Raw genomic sequence first — 16,525 nt, 5'->3', positions numbered from 1 at the left:
AATTTTCCGTTGGAAAAAGTTATTGCCAACGGAGATTTTCCAATGGAAGATTCCGTTGGTAATAGTGTTTTTTTTTTCTTAAAATATTTTATACTTTTTATAAATTTTATTGATCTTTTATAAAAAAATAGATATTAATAAAAGCAAATATATACATATTAAAGTTTATAATATTGAAAAGTTTAAGTATGTTTTCCTTTGATTACTTTTGCACATTTTTTAAAACTTTATTAAATCATATATTATAAATTAATAATTCTAAATTCATTAATTTTATAACATTAAAGAATTTATAAAAAGAACAAGATAAATTTGTAAATTTTATTAAAATACATGATAAGATATAATAATCAATTAAAGAAAAAGTAATAATACTTTATGAACGTTATAATTGTAAAACTTTATTAAATCATACATTATAAATTAATAATTCTAAATTCATTAATTTTATAACATTAAAGAATTTATAAAAAGAACAAAATAAATTTGTTAATTTTATAAAAATACATGATAAGATATAATAATTAATTAAACAAAAAGTAATAATACTTTATGAACATTTTAATTGTAATTAGTTAATATATATAAATTAAGAAGATAGATTTATAATAAACTTACTAATATAATATATCTAAAATATATTAATTTATTATATCTATATATACAAATTAGAATCATAGCTATAGAATATATATATATATAGCCTATTGTATTAATATGAAAGTACAAGTTATATTTTTTAATTGATATAACTTTATAAGTTAATATATATATATATGTATGTATATGGGATATTAAAATATCCTACATATATATATTAATATGTTTTATATGTAAGGTTATAGTAAATTTAATTTATATGATTACAGTTATTAGTTTTATTAGTTATTACCATACTTTTTTAAAATTATATTGATAATTAATTATACAAATTTTGTAATATATATGAAATATAACATATAATTTGTGTCATTAATATATATAATAAATTTAATAATATAACATTATATTTGATATTGAATAATATAAAAAAATTAATTTATTAATAAAATTTAAAATATTTAAATTTGTATTAGGGTAAAAACTTTGAATTTCTGACCAAATGTTAAATGAATTAGATTTTAGCCAATTCTACCACCCGCCCAAACTGTTTTTAAAACTCCCTCACTTAATTTCAAAAGAAACCAAACCGATATAACTCAATTACAAATCCCTCCCATTTGCGCCACTCACTTTTCCCAAATCCTTAACTTTGCTTCCCCTTCTTGTGCCGACAGCAGAGGCTGAACCCCATTTGGTGGATCCCCTTCTTGTGCCGAGACCCTTGGCTGAAACCGATTTGCTGGCTGACTCGTCACTTTTCCGAGAGCAGAGGGTGAAACCCATTTGGTGGATCCCCTTCTTGTGCCGAGACCTTTGGCTGAAATCGATTTGCTGCCTGATTCGTCACTTTCCCAAGAGCAAAGGGTGAAATCCATTTGGTTGATCCACTTCTTGTGCCGAGACCCTTAGCTGAAACCGATTTGCTGGCTGACTCGTCACTTTCCCTAGAGCAGAGAGTGAAACGCATTTGTTGGCTCACTAGCTATATCCAGAGAAGTTAATCACTATCTGACTAATTCGGCCTCTTAAGGAATCAATGAACAATAAAGACTTTTCAATACTTGATATTGTTCTTAGTCTAGTTGATAATTCTCCAGATATCTAGGCGTCAATCGCTCATAATTCACATTGGTACATTCAAATTTGCCCTGATTTGTAGTAGTTTCTAGTTGCTGCAATGTCAGCAATGTGCCTATTTTCATTTTCCTCCTTTTAACTTTCCAGAAACTTTTCTATTGGTGTGGAAATTTGGTGTAATATGTTTTTCTTTGTGATGTTTCTGGCATGTGTTTATCAGTTTATATGGGCGAGAACTATGCTCGTTTTTTCATGAATTTTCTTCCACTGGTTAGTTCAATAACCTGACTATGTATCAGCTTTGATACCAATAAGATTTTTGATGGACTGCACAAGAGATCATAAGCACCCAAAGATGAAAAATCTAGTTGCCTCTACCATCTTACAATAGCCAATATGTAGCCTATGCTCTTAAATTTGAGATCTTAATTAAGAGATTTTGGATTTAAATTTTTAGAGACGAAGAGATGATCGCTTTTATTAAGTAATTTAAAATCGAAGAGATAATATCCAGTCTCACAAATTTGTTTATTTATTGAAATTGACAATTCATTTAAGTAGTCTTTTACTGCAAGTTAAGATGAAGTTTGAAGTTCAAAAAAGGTTATAATGGTGCCAATGTCAATCTCCTTCTTTGAATTGCAAGGCCAGCATATCAACAAACATAATGACTATGATTTGAAGTAGAATTTTGAACAAAGCTCATCAAGCCAAGAATCTTGGAAAATTCTACCATCTCTGGTAAAGTTACTTTTCCCAATTTATGTTGTTGTTTGATTGTATAAAGCAACTACTCTTCATTACTATCTGCTTTACATTGTGGAGTTTAATTTCACATGTGAGTGTTCATTAACAATTAAAAACCTAGTTTGCAGGCTATGGCCTTTCTTGGATGCTGCACTGCTTTTTGTATGCTGATTTGAGCTTAATTTGGAAATGAAAAGCTTAAAAATTTGGGATTGTGAAGATATTATCTAAAGGTTACATCAGAAATTAGTGAAGATAGTGATTAACAGGGTACAGTCCAGAAAAAGCAGTGAGTTGCATACACTTTGCGGACATTGTTGCCTGATTTTGAGTGCTTAATGCTGCTGCTGGTCAATTTGTTTTGTAAAGTTTATTATAAATCTTTTTCCTCATGTAAATCTCTTTTAGCAGAATCTAAAGAAGTTTGCTGGTTAAATCAGTTGCTCAGCTTTTGTTCTCTCATCTCTGCATCTTCTACTGTTATTGTCCACATCTTCCAACACTCTCTGTTAGTGTCACTCAGCACAGGTACTTTTTACCCCCCACCAAATTATTTTTGATTCCCATAAATAGTAAGGATTGATTGCTTATTTACCTTCTTAATTTGATGGAGTCTTTTGCTTTTGATTGCAGTGTATATTGAATAATAATATTGTTTTCCTTTCTGTATTGCACTTTTCACATATAAGAAAAGAACAACATTACACTCAAACCTAAAATCCGTAACAAAACCTAACTGATCACAACCGCTTGAATTAACTTTAGCATAATTGGTTTAAGGCTTAATTGGATTTCATAGCAAATTAACTACTTTATACCGTTTCCAACCAATTCATGCTTCTTTTATCCATTATCGAAGAGATGCAGTAAAGCCAAACGTATTGTTCAAATGATAAGCAAAGAAGACTTGAGACTTTTAAGTTTCATATTCATTAATTGGTCAAGTCATGACATTAATTGGTCACTTCCCTTAAAACGACTTTAAACTAAAGAAGATATACACCAAATAAAATATGAAAAAATAAAAAAATATATGTATAATTTTTTTAAAAATTACTATTTACGTTTTTTTGGGAAATTGACTAATTAGTTTTGTATCTAAATATTTTTTAATTTTTTTATAATAAATAATAAAAATATCAAAACTCTTTACTTTAAAAAAACTAGCAATTCCTTTTCTATGTTGGAATTTGATTAGTTTTATCATAAAAAAGTAATCATGACTTAGGGTCGAATTCATAGTGCTTAATTTTTGTCCAAAAGGAAAAGCAAAAAAGTTTTGGCCATTTCTCAGTCACTTGGTTTTATAGGATTTTGTACTCATTAATACATACATAAACTCGTGAATATGAATTTATCTACTCGTTTATAAAGTTACACTTATATACCATCCTGTTTTTTGTTTTTATTATTGTATGAAATCATTTATACTATTCTCAAATGTAATTATTTGTTAAAATTTATGTTTAAATTGTTAACTTAGTTTTTCGTATTAGAATGTAGTTGTTAACAAATTTTATTGCAAACAATAGTAGAAATTACTCTTGACTGTTATATTTTATGACACTTAGGATTACAAAATGACGGGGAGATTGCTCTTGGATGTACCGTCACTTAACTTCTGATGGATACATTAGAGATGAATTTGTAAATAGAGTTAATAAATTCATTCATTTTGCACGTTCTAAGTTTACAATTATGTGAGAGAATAAAATTAGATATCCTTGTTCTCAATGTAGTAACAAGAAGTTTTTAAATTCCGATAAGGTGACAGAGCACATACTTAAAAGGGGTTTTACTGGTGCTTACACAATTTGGAGTTTACATGGGGAACATGATGTTGGACAATCATTAAGAAGTAGAGATAGAGTTGAACTATGTGCTAGTAATGATGAACATGAGGAATATGGAGAACCTACATATGAAGAGAAAATAGAAAATCCATATAATAGAATGGTTAGAGATGCTACGGGTCTGGAAGTTACTTTCAATTATAGTTATGAAATCCATATAATAGAATGGTTAAAGATGTTATGGGTCTGGAAGTTACTTTCAATTATAGTTATGAAAATGAGTCAACGTTTGTGGAAGAAGATCCAAATCCAAATGCATCTAGCTTTTACTATTTGTTAAGTAATGCAGAGGAACCTTTGTGGTCAGGTTGCTCAAACCACACAACGCTTTCAGTTGTGTCGCAACTTTTAAATGTTAAGTCAGAGTACAATTTAAGTGAATCATGTTTTGATAGATTGTTGGATATAATAAAGAATATGTTGCCATCAAATGAAACTTTACCTACTTAATTTTATAAAATGAAAAAAAAAGTAGCAAAACTTAGACTAGGATATATCAAAATTCATGCTTGCAAAAACAATTGCATGTTATTTTATGAGAAAACTGCTAATTTTGAGTATTGTATAATATGTGGGCATCCTCAGTATAAAGTGAGGAAATCAAATGTGAAAAGGCAAAAGAAAAAACCTTACAAGATTTTGCGTTACTTGCCACTTATACCCAGGCTTTAAAGGCCTTATATGTCATGCAAAATTGTTGAACATATGACATGGCATTCACAAAACCAAAGTGATGATGGAGTCCTCAGACACCCTGTTGATGTGAGGCTTGGCAACACTTCAACTGCACACATGAGTTATTTACAATGGAACCTCGAAATGTCAGACTAGAGTTTTGTGCTGACAGTTTCAATCTTTTTGGATCGATTGCGAAACCTTATTCTGTTTGGCCAGTAATGCTTTGTGTGTACAATTTACCCCCATAGATGTGTATGAAACAACAATATATATTTCTTAATATGGTTATTCCTGGGAAAAAAATTGAAGTCAAAACATAGATGTTTTCTTGAGGCCTTTGATAGATGAGTTGAAAGTATTATGGACTCAAGGTGTTGTCACGTATGATGCATATAAGAAACAATATTTTCATATGAAGGCAACATTATTATGGATAATTAATTATTTTCTTGCTTACGATATGTTGTCAAGGTAGAGTACTCATGGACGATTATCATGTCCCTATTGCATGGAACATTCTAAGTCCTTCATATTGGATCATGGTAGGAAACCTTGTTTTTTTTTTTATTGTCATTGGCAATTCTTGCGACCTAATCATCCTTTTAAGAGGTAGAAAGATAAATTTAATAAAAAAAGAGTTGAACATGACTCACCATTTCCTCGATTATCAGGTGAGGAAATATTGTTACATTTGAATTCGTTTCCTCATCTCCTATTCGGAACAAAATGTGGTGACCAGAAGATTTCGAGTTACGGTGTAAGTCATAATTGGGTGAAAAAGAGTATATTTACGGATCTGCCTTATTAGCATACGTTTCTTATTCGTCACAATCTAAATGTGATGCATATTGAACGTAATGTATTTGAGAATATATTCAACACAATGATGGATGTTAAAGGAAAGACGAAAAACAACTTAAAGGCACGACAAGTTTTGAAGGTGTATTGCAAGTAGCCAGAATTGAAATTGGTGGAAAATAATGAAAAAATTTTCAAGCCTAAGGCTGTGTACACCTTAAATAAGGAGGAAATAAAAAATATTTGTGCTTGGGTGCAATAATTGAGATTACTTGATGGCTTTGCGTCGAACATATCTCGATGTGTTAATGGAATTGATTACAAATTTTATGGGATGAAAAGTCATGATTGTCATTTTTTTTGCAACGATTACTCCCAATTATCTTCTGTGATATGGTGCCTCACTCAATTTGGGATACGATTACTGAGATATCTCACTTTTTTAGAGATTTGTACGTAACTGAAATACCTGTAGATCATATGAAAGCTTTGCAAGGAAAAATATGTAAAACTATATGCAAACTAGAAAAGATCATTCATCCCGGGTTCTTTGACTCTATGGAGCATTTGCCGATTCATTTACCTTATGAGGCAAAGGTTGGTAGACCCATCCAGTATCGATGGATGTATCCATTTGAGAGGTATTATAATTGTTATTTGTTTTCAAATAGTTTATTACAAGAGTTTAAGATACTTATTACGTTTGATGAATATTGTGATTTTTAGGTTTTTACAATATTTGAAGAAGAAAGTAAAAAATCGAGCCTTTGTTGAAGGATCTATATGTAAGGCTTATATTGTCGAGAAAATCTCCTTGTTTTGCTCATGGTATTTTGAACCTATTATGCGAACAAGATTAAATCGAGTGCCACATAATGATGATAGGAGAGACGTGGACTCTCTTGGTCGTCTTTCAATTTTTACTCATCTTGGGCGAGCTTTTGGTCCATTAGATAAATCTCGATTTTTAGATGAGGATGAATTTTATGCTGCTGAGCTATATGTTTTAATGAATTGGGAAAAGATGCTCCCATATATTAAGTAAGTACCATTCTACCATAAACTCAAATGATTGATCATAAGAATGAGCTTAATCACTAAATTGTGGATATGATGATAAGATATTTGATGAAATGGTCAAGGGAGATGTTGTGCATATATCGGAAGATGAATTGGAGAAATTACGTGATGCAAGATTCGTGAAATGGTTTAAAAATTATGTAAGTTTATGTAAATTAGAAGTGAACTTTTGATAAGATTGAGGCATTAATTATGTAATTATTAGTTTTTGATCTTGTATGTCATGTTCGTAGGTTGCAAAACATAAGGATGAAATTGACCCACGTATACTTGAAATCTCTCATGGTCCAAGACGTATGATAAGGTGTTACAAAAGATATTTTGTAAATGGTTTCAAGTTTCACGCCCTAGATTTCGGCCAAAATCATAAGACAATGAATAATAGGGTTTGTATAAAAAAAAAGAGTTTTTACAATAATTATGAACGTGACTTTTATGCTATTTTAGTGGATATAATCGAGTTGGAATATTTTGGTATCAGAAACAGAGTTGTGCTATTTAAGTGTCATTGGTTTGACATTGAAAAAGGTATTAAGGTAGATCTTTTGCATGGTCTTGTTGACATTAAATATAACTCAATACTTACCACTAATGAACCATTTGTTTGAGCTGCACAAGCTCACTAAGTTTATTATAGTAGTTATCCATCAACCAAAAGAGATCGACGTGATAGGTGGGCAGTATTTAAAACAAAAGCTGGGAGTAGATTTCACATTCTCGATAGTGGAGATAGAGAAAATGAAATTGATTTGAATGAAGAAGTATACCAAAAAAATGTGTCTATTTCAATTAATGGTACTACAACAGAAGAACTTGATAACTTTACAGTTTTAGCAAGTGGTGATTATGAAGAGGTTAATCTCTTGATTAAGGATGAAGAAGATGACATGCAAAGAGATGAAGATGAAGAAGATGACATGGAAGGAGATGAAAATGAAGATGAAGATGAAAATAAAGATGAACTTGAAGACGATGACTGCAAAACTTTTAGTGATGATAGTGATAATAATGAAGAACATGAGTTTGCTTATTCTGAAAGTGATTGATGATGGTAGGCATATATGATATTGGTTTTATATTTTTTGTTACATAGTTGTTTAGCTTGAATTTTATAATATTGAAAGATCTTGACATGTTATAAAATTATAACCGAAAGTTTATATTTATAAATGTTGAAATTAATACTATATAATTACAACTTTGATTGTACAAATGAATAATCATACTTGTCATTGTTGTAAGTTGATGATTTTTATACTTTGTTTCAATTTTATTGAAAATAATTTGTGTCCGAATATTAACAAAAAAATATTACAAGAACGATGGTTAAAGAGAAGCATTCAAAATCGAGACCTAGATCAACAAATGCCTCTGGAAGTATGTCCTTGTCTACAAATGCTAGTGCGTTTGCTGATCTATCCATTCAATCACAGATGTAGCAGAAGTATAATGATGTGCCCTCTGAGCCACTTTCTTTGTTGGGTGCATCTGCAGAGCAAGTAGAAAATGAGACATCTACTCACAATTCTCGTAGATCCCCATCTATTGATTTAGGTGCAAGTGCAGATGATACATCCTCAAGGTCAAGGAGTAGGGGGCTTTGTGTAGGATTACAAACTCCTGTAAATCCATCAGACGGATTGCGTATAACTACTATTGGGGAGGGGTATGTTATCTTGTATTATAATGAAATTGTTATGTTTGTTATAAATTTTAATATATAAAAATTTTCTTTTATATTCTACCATTACTTTTTTCAAGCGATGGGTCATAGCTACAATAATAAGGATCATCAAAAATCAGTTCCATGGTCCATGGTCGACATGGAGGAAAGTCCCTAATGATATAAAGGAGTTAATGTTTAAAAAATTTCAGGTACTATATTTTTTATTCAATTAAATTATAACTTTTTGTTTTCAGTTAATTTGTATCAATTGTTTTAATTACGCTATTATGTTGCTGTAGGAAAAATGTGTTTGGTCTGCAAATCAAGATGTTTTGGTTCGATGAATATGGGATAAAATTTGTTCCGATTAGTTAAGAGATATGCTTTCAGCAGAAAAGAATAAAGCAATGATAGAAGCTAAACCAAACAACATTAGGGATTGCAAAGGCATGTCAAGGGAATGGATCACAAATGAAATATGGGATGCCCTCATCGATACAATATGGGGTACAGAAGAATGGCAAAACAAATCAAGAAAAGCAAGGTAAAATCGTTTAACACCAAAAAGAGGAAGCATTCCAAAGCACATTGGCGGTTCGGTTCTATTTGTGGTTCATGTAAAAAGGATGGTATGAATTAATCTAACTTCGCATTTATATGTATGATTTTCTTTCAAATTAAATTTAAATTGTATGTTTAGTAGTTTGACTTTGGTTTTTCCTTACATGTTATTTTTATATATATATATATATCTATATATATATTGATTATGATTGAGTATATATAGTTGTAAATAAATGCAGGCAACTGAGATGAAATGAGATGTTAGCTTTTTGAAAGTGTTCAACTGCACTCATAAGTGTTTAGGGGGTCGTAGTGATTTTATAGATAACAAGTCCAAGTCTACAAGTGTACGTACAAAATTGATTAACCTTCACTTGAAAGTTGACGATCTAGTTAAATAATATTATTATTTAATTTTTTATGTAGGAAATGTATAATTTTGTACTATCGCAAAAGTATAGTGAGGATTTATCTTCTCAACCAGAATTCAATCCGCATGCTTAGACTGAAGCAATTGGAAGGATGGAGACTACACACACTCACGTGTATGGGTTTGGTACTCGGGTGCCCACTACAACTTTACTTACTGAAACACACAGCAATGTAGTAACATCAGAGTTTGCTTGTGGCCCTATCAACTTAAACGTTACCAGTCCCGCAATTGCATTGTAAGAAAAAGTAAAAAATCTTTCAGAAAAGTTGGGTAAGATACGTGAGGAAATACGTGGGAAAATACATGAAAAAATTAAGAATGTAATGGCGGAAAGCATGAGTGAATTTATGACACGTATGAAAACCATGATCATGACTAATGCGCTCTCAAAACAAAGAAATGTGGGACCTTCAAGCTAAAATCTTAACAAGCAAGAACACAATATTTTATGATATGATGTCTATTTTTCACTACTACACTTGGATACTTTTTAGTATAGCTGTTTAATAACACATTTAGGTTTATATTCATATGTGTTTAATTGTTTTAGATATTATGTGTTTAGGCTAATTTTTAATTGTATGAATTTCACTTTGAATCTCGGTTTTTAATGTGTGTTTCCTTTATATATTTTGAAAGTAAATGTGAATGGGAATTAATAATTTATTATCAAAATCAAAATTAATCATTTTTGTTGGAAAAACATTACTAAAAAGATATGCAATTAAAAATTAGTAAAAGAATTTTCATTGGAAATACATCACCAACGGAATATTCTGTTGGAAATTTCCAACGGAATTCTCCGTCGGAAAAAAAATTCCTAAGGAAAATTCCGTGGGAAATTCATTTCTTATAGAATTATTTCAGACGAAATTTTTTTTCCAACAAAATTCTTTTCACAATAGTTTCCAATGAAATTTCCCACGGAATTCCAATGGGGTAGCCAACAGAAATCATATTTTTCCAACGGATTTTCAATGGAAAGTATTACTGACGAGGATTTTAGTGACTGAATTTCCAATGGATTTTTTTTGTAGGAAATTCGTCAAAAAAAGGTATTTTCAATGAAAATCAGCCTATTTTCAACGAAAAATTCCGTTGAAAATAGACTGTTTTTTGGTAGTGAGGAAACTAGTGAGAACTAAGGTGTGTTAAGGTACAAAAATATCACTTGTGTGTGGAAAGGGGAAATTCACATTTTCTTAAGGCTTGATCCCATCTCGTGTGCACGTGAGCTCACTTTGTTTTCTTACTTACAACAAGTCCATGATAAGTTTGCTTATATAAAGCACTAACATCTTTTGTACCTAGGCAATGTGGGATAGAAACCTTATGAGATATCACCATATATCTGATAATTCTCCACATATTTCATAATAGGAAGTTTTGTTGGGACTAATCTCATTCAAATGTAATGTATCGAGATTGGTGTTTTTTGAGCTACCAAGCCTAAAAAGAATAAAATATAAGTAACAGGATGTTGGTGAAGTTTATAACTTATATGAACAAAAAATTCTTTATGTGAAATATGATTTTTATCCATCGTTGTTGATTTTATCACGCAAGTGCACAAGCCATAACAAGTAATATAATAGTAAGTAAAGTGTCGAATCTCATAGAGAATTTTACCAACTATTACTAAGTACTAAAATTAATACAACATAATCTTATTCAAACAACCAAATTAAAGTGATTAATTAAAAGTAAAAGTAAAACTAAATAATAACTAAACTAAGTCCAAAAGCTGATTGGTAAAATTTTATTAGGAAAATTCAATTAATAAAAAATCTAGGATTATAATATCTCTCAACACTTCGTCTGAATCTTGTTTCTCTCAGAAGTTTCAATTTATTTATAAGTCTCTAGCAAAGTTCTTATATTAAAATTACATTAAAAAGCATGCAATTGTGTTAAAGTTATATTTTTCATACACAAAGATAATTCTAGAAATTAACAACATATTCCTAGTAAAGTGCTTGTAAACTAAATGCTACAATGTTATATTATCAAGATTTTAATATGCATTTTTCTATATATACCAATGTTATATTTCAAAACAATTACCTTAACAATCACTTAATATGGCACCAAACACAACTTCTGTTTCTTTTTCTTTGAAATAGTAAAATTTTGTTGAGAAAAAAAAATATTGTCAATAGCACAGTCAGGATAAAAGTGACTGACCATGAGCAATAACAATTATATATATATATACTCGTTGCTTCCTTGGAATTGATGATCTAGACCGATAGTTTGCACCTTGTATTCTAGTGTAAGAACGTATAACTCGATTTCTCGATTATTATGTAGTCGAAATATGCCCCATTCACAAGTGTGAGTCTTAACTTATATATACGAAAGTTGCCAAGTCAACACTTAAATGCTTATTGCATAACTCGATATTTTATCATGTGGACATGTAATGTACTATGTGTTTTGTAAATGGTTCTTCTAATAAGGAGAGATGAAGTATTGCAAAAAGGAAGGTGAGATGCACTAGAGGCAAAATGGAGGAAGATTAGAACAATCCTTGAAGTGTTGAGCCCTTTGTGGCAAGAGGTAAGAGATACACATTAGGAAAAAGGTAGAAAAATTGTGGTGGTACGCATGGTGGAGAATAAGATAGGAAAGAATTAAGTGGAGCGGAAAAAGAGTATTTAGAAAAAGCTTTAAGAAAAAAATATGTTAGAGAAGGAATTTGGTGAAATTCGGATGTCTCTTAAATTTTTAAAACTCACACACACACACACACACACACACACCCCAAGTAAAAACAGTTTCTTAAGAGCTATTGGATAAAAAATTTTTATTGGTTATCACTAGGAACCACATTTAGGAAAAATATGTGTATCATGTAATAACACATTCATCATGGGGAGAACATGTTAGCCAACTATGTATGTGTGTATTGGACAGTGGGAAGATGTTTTGGTTTATTGATACAGTGGAGCTAAAGACACTTAACAATGTGTCAAGTGTTTTTTTTTAGGAAAAAGGGAAAAGGTAAAGCACTTGCATTTAAAGGAAATGTTAAAAGAAAGATTTCTTAACTACTTGTATATCTTAATTACCAAGTTAAATTCTTTAGAATAAAGATTAAAATAACTTATGAACTTTACTACTTGTTTTAAATTACTTTTTTGCTCTCTACGTGACGTAACTGTTTTATATTTATTCTCATTTCGTAAAATAATACTTTAAAAAATAATAATATGTTGTTAAAATCAAACACTTATATGTTTCAATAATAATTTTTAGGTAGACTAAATTAAATTAGATCTTTATATAATTTCAAATAGCAATTAGGAATTTTTTTATTTTAATATATTTTATATTAAAATATTTTTTTATAATTGATCTTCAACAAAATTTTAATAAAAAAAGTAAAATGTGATGAAATTTTTATAGTAGGAAATACAGAATACAAATAAATTAATGGTTAATTTTTTTATAAAAAAATGATTTTCAAACTTCTTAAAAAAAACATAAATAAAAAATTGAAAAGTAAAATAGAAACATATATCTATGCTTCTGACTGGAAATTTTGATGTGAAAGGCAACCTTTGACAAAACCTTTTGACATCACTCATAATGGCGTGCTGTAAATAATAGAAAGTTTTAAAATATTTGGTTTGTGCGCGTTCAGACTAAGATATCGGTACCAAAGAACAAGAAATTTAGATTCTAACTAAAGTGGCCTTGACAAAAGCGCCATCGAAAGATTCGCGAGGTTTCCGTGTGATACGTCACAAGAAGTTGGTCGAGTCGAACGAGTTTTGGTCTCATGGAAAATTGTCCCAACCCAACCCACTTTTCGAAAAGCAATTGATATGTCTATTGCGCCTATCACACGTCACAGTCCTCGTCTAACACGTCGCTCTCCTTTTTCTTGTCTTTCTTTATCACAATCACCTGCTTTGTGCGACTTACCATTCACTCAATCCTTTTACTTATGACACTTGGAAAGGGTAATGGCATGGTGTAGTCAACAAGGTCGTACTGTTATCCGTATGCAATATCAGGGATGGACAGACATAAAGTGAAATGGTGTCAGGTGAATAAGGGAAGTGTTAAAAATTTTTATTAATTATCTTTAATTAATATTTTATATAATTAATAAATTTATTAATTTTTTATAATTTTTTAAAAAATAAAATCAAAAATTTCAAATCAAAATAAATTTAGTTATGATATAGACATTTGACGTCGATGGTCATTGAAGATAGGTTTCTCCCTTGAACAATGTGAAATTATCGCAATCAATCATTATCATCACCAGGCAATCTTTTTTTTACTCCGATGGTCGGTACTTGGATCGATTTATCTTTACTAATAATGAAGATCTAAAACTATAAAATTTTTTTAATTATTTATTTATTTATTTCAGCAAACATACAGTTTATCAAACCATTTGATAAACTTTTCTTTCTTTGATTTTCTTGTACAATCAACTTTCGATGAATCAAATACCAGTCTAAATGATCCATCTTCAATCAATGGGGGGTTGATTTTCTTGATTCTGCCGTGGCATCATAAGTTCACTGCAAATTAAATTGTCAACGAAAGGGGAATAAAATTATAGTCCAATGGATACTACAAATTCGCAGAGGGAATCATCAGACTAAAAATGTTTGAAGAAAACCAACCGGAGAGACCGAGTGAGGAGATCAACCGTAATTGCATCACCTTCATCTTCAGCACTGACAATACCGTGCATGATATCACTGCAAACCTGGGCCCAAGCACTTTCCTCAACCAATCGCCTTTTCACTTTTCTCAATTGATTACATTTTTTTTCTATCCTTTTTATCTCTACTTTTGATTTCTTCTCCAATTTTCTCATCCGAATTTTCTTAGCTCGCATCTTTACCGTTTCCTCTTCCATCTGCTTCACAAAGTCCTCCAATTCCTTTTTCCAGGGAAGCAAACAAAGAAAATTTCGTGAAGAAAACACTAAAACAGATAGGATCATTAGCATGCAAAAAAGTACTAATTAAGAAATGGAAACTCGAAGAATCTACTAGCTACCTCAAGCTTCATTGAATTCCTCGGAACTTTCACTTCACTTGCTTTCCTTTTCGCCATTGAATAATCGTTCTATTTTTCCAAGAATACATTCCGTAGTGTACTGCAACTGAAACTTCCGCGAAAGAACAAACAAGTCTACTTATAGATAGGTCATGAAAGAAGAACCCTGGAAAATCAAATAAACTAAATCCGAAAGTTCCAGATAAAAGAGAGAGAATTGGAGATAATTGAACCTGGCTATTGACTGTCGAATCAACCGAAGCTGCGTCTTGAACATCGATGAAACCATTCTAGAAGAGTCAAAGATTCTGCAAGTTGTCTAGAATCTATTACGTCCCACCTACGTTGATATCTTTAACATATGACTATCGCACGATTACCCTTCAATACCATACTATCCTATTGGTCCCTTAACTTAGGAGTATGCTCACTTTGGTCATCCAAGTTCAAAAATTTTTATTTAAATCCCTAATTTTATGATTAGGATTCAAATTGATGTCTTTTTTTTTTTTTCATTCAAAGGTTTGTCCTTTGTCACACATGGATAAAATTATGGGTTTAAGATAACAAAAAAAATTTTAAATGGAGAATAAAAATAAATGAAGAAAATAGCCGAAAATTTTATGTTATCTTGAATAATTTACTTATTTAGTTCAAGTCAAAATCCTCCCAATTGTATAACATCTTATTTGGTATTTTTTTTCTAAATAGTATTAATGACAAAATCCATATTCCCAATAAAATTATGATGTAAAAAAATGTGAACGTAAGGTAGGATTTGAATAGAAATTTTTAATTTTTTTTAATACCCTTTATTAAAAAAAAGCACAAAGCAATGTTTAGGCATATAATTAGAAGGTTTTTTTTTTTTATGAATTTTGGATATGAAAGTGACAATACCCTTAAGACTTAGAGAGATAAAAACAAAAAGTGCTTAACCGTACAATAATCTATTACACAAGTGAAAGAAAGTCTCAAAAAGATTTCTTCTCTGACCACGTGAAGGTAATAGAAAAAAAAAGATTAAAAAAATATAAAAAGAAACTCGCGTGCAACACACGAACCATAATCTAGTGATCTATAAGAGGACGCAGCCTTTAGTAGAATGCTCCTCCAATACTTTCCAAAGGCTTTGTCTCGTCACATTTTCTTTTCTTCTTCTTCTGTCTGTGTGTACTCTTTCTATTTTCCCAGTAAATAAAAAATGTAATGGATGAAGTGTCTGAAGATGAAACTTCCAGTTCCAGCAATGTATTGCTTTCTCAGAACAAGGCTGTCATTTTCTCCTTATTGGACCTATTAGCTAAACATACAGGCTCTTTTCTGTCTTCTTCCATTATCCTTGTTTTCTCGTGCGTACCAAGACATATCAAGAAATTTAATCAGGTTAACCTCCTTCATTAACACCATTTTGGCTTGAACCATTCAACAATTAGATTAGCTAAGTTTTTGCAGTGATTGCAATATTTAGTCATTATCATCGGAACCGGACCAGACAATTGACGAGTTCAAAGTTTTGAATCTTGGGTACCGGTTCTATCATTAGATTATTCAAGTCCATATGGAGTTAATAAATTTTTCTTTAAAATAATCGATCACTGGTTTTTTCATAAGCTCGATGGGTTAACATGGATTTTTTCCAATCAATTGCACAAATGATTTAATTGAAGAATTGACTTTAGATCGAGGATCCAGTAATAGTAGATCTAAAATTTTCTAAGAAGAGTAATTAAAGAGTAATTATAATATGAATTGAATTAATGATTTGATTTGAAATAAAAAATTAATTATTTTTAAAATAAAATTAAAATATAAATAAAAATAAAATAAAATTTTAAAATAAAATTTTCACATAAGATATTGTAAGAGATGCAAACATAAAAAAAAAATTTTAATATTAAATTTTTACATTAAATATTGTAAGTTGTGCTCTATGTGCATTGAACATGCTTAATTAGCAAAGATAAAAATTATTAACGAAAAATGAAACATGAAAAG

General features: G+C 30.2%; 1 protein-coding gene and 1 pseudogene across 1 annotated transcript; one reads left to right on the top strand and one right to left on the bottom strand.

Annotated features, from left to right (window-relative positions):
• Positions 1-4,445: 4,445 nt before the first annotated feature.
• LOC148762852 (uncharacterized) lies at positions 4,446-9,323 on the top strand (annotated as a pseudogene).
• A 4,520-nt stretch (positions 9,324-13,843) lies between these two features.
• LOC18599294 (uncharacterized) lies at positions 13,844-14,747 on the bottom strand. Its single transcript, XM_007029206.3, has 3 exons — positions 14,528-14,747; positions 14,146-14,408; positions 13,844-14,040 (listed from the first exon to the last, which is right to left on the bottom strand). Exons 1-3 carry the CDS (start codon positions 14,582-14,584, stop codon positions 13,989-13,991), a joined length of 372 nt encoding a protein of 123 aa, XP_007029268.3. The 5' UTR covers positions 14,585-14,747; the 3' UTR covers positions 13,844-13,988.
• Between the last annotated feature and the right edge of the window lie 1,778 nt (positions 14,748-16,525).

Source organism: Theobroma cacao, chromosome 5 (assembly GCF_053813885.1).
Source record: "Theobroma cacao isolate CCN51 chromosome 5, ASM5381388v1, whole genome shotgun sequence".
In the NCBI taxonomy this organism is placed as follows: domain Eukaryota; kingdom Viridiplantae; phylum Streptophyta; class Magnoliopsida; order Malvales; family Malvaceae; genus Theobroma; species Theobroma cacao.
This window is presented reverse-complemented; position numbering and strand designations above follow the sequence as displayed.

Coding starts and splice junctions, on each gene's coding strand:
- LOC18599294 (XM_007029206.3), bottom strand. CDS start 14,584: ATGGCGAAAAGGAAAGCAAGTGAAGTGAAAGTTCCGAGGAATTCAATG. Junction 14,409..14,527: donor GGAATTCAATGAAGCTTGAG/GTAGCTAGTAGA, acceptor CCCTGGAAAAAG/GAATTGGAGGACTTTGTGAA. Junction 14,041..14,145: donor CTCCTCACTCGGTCTCTCCG/GTTGGTTTTCTT, acceptor TTTAATTTGCAG/TGAACTTATGATGCCACGGC.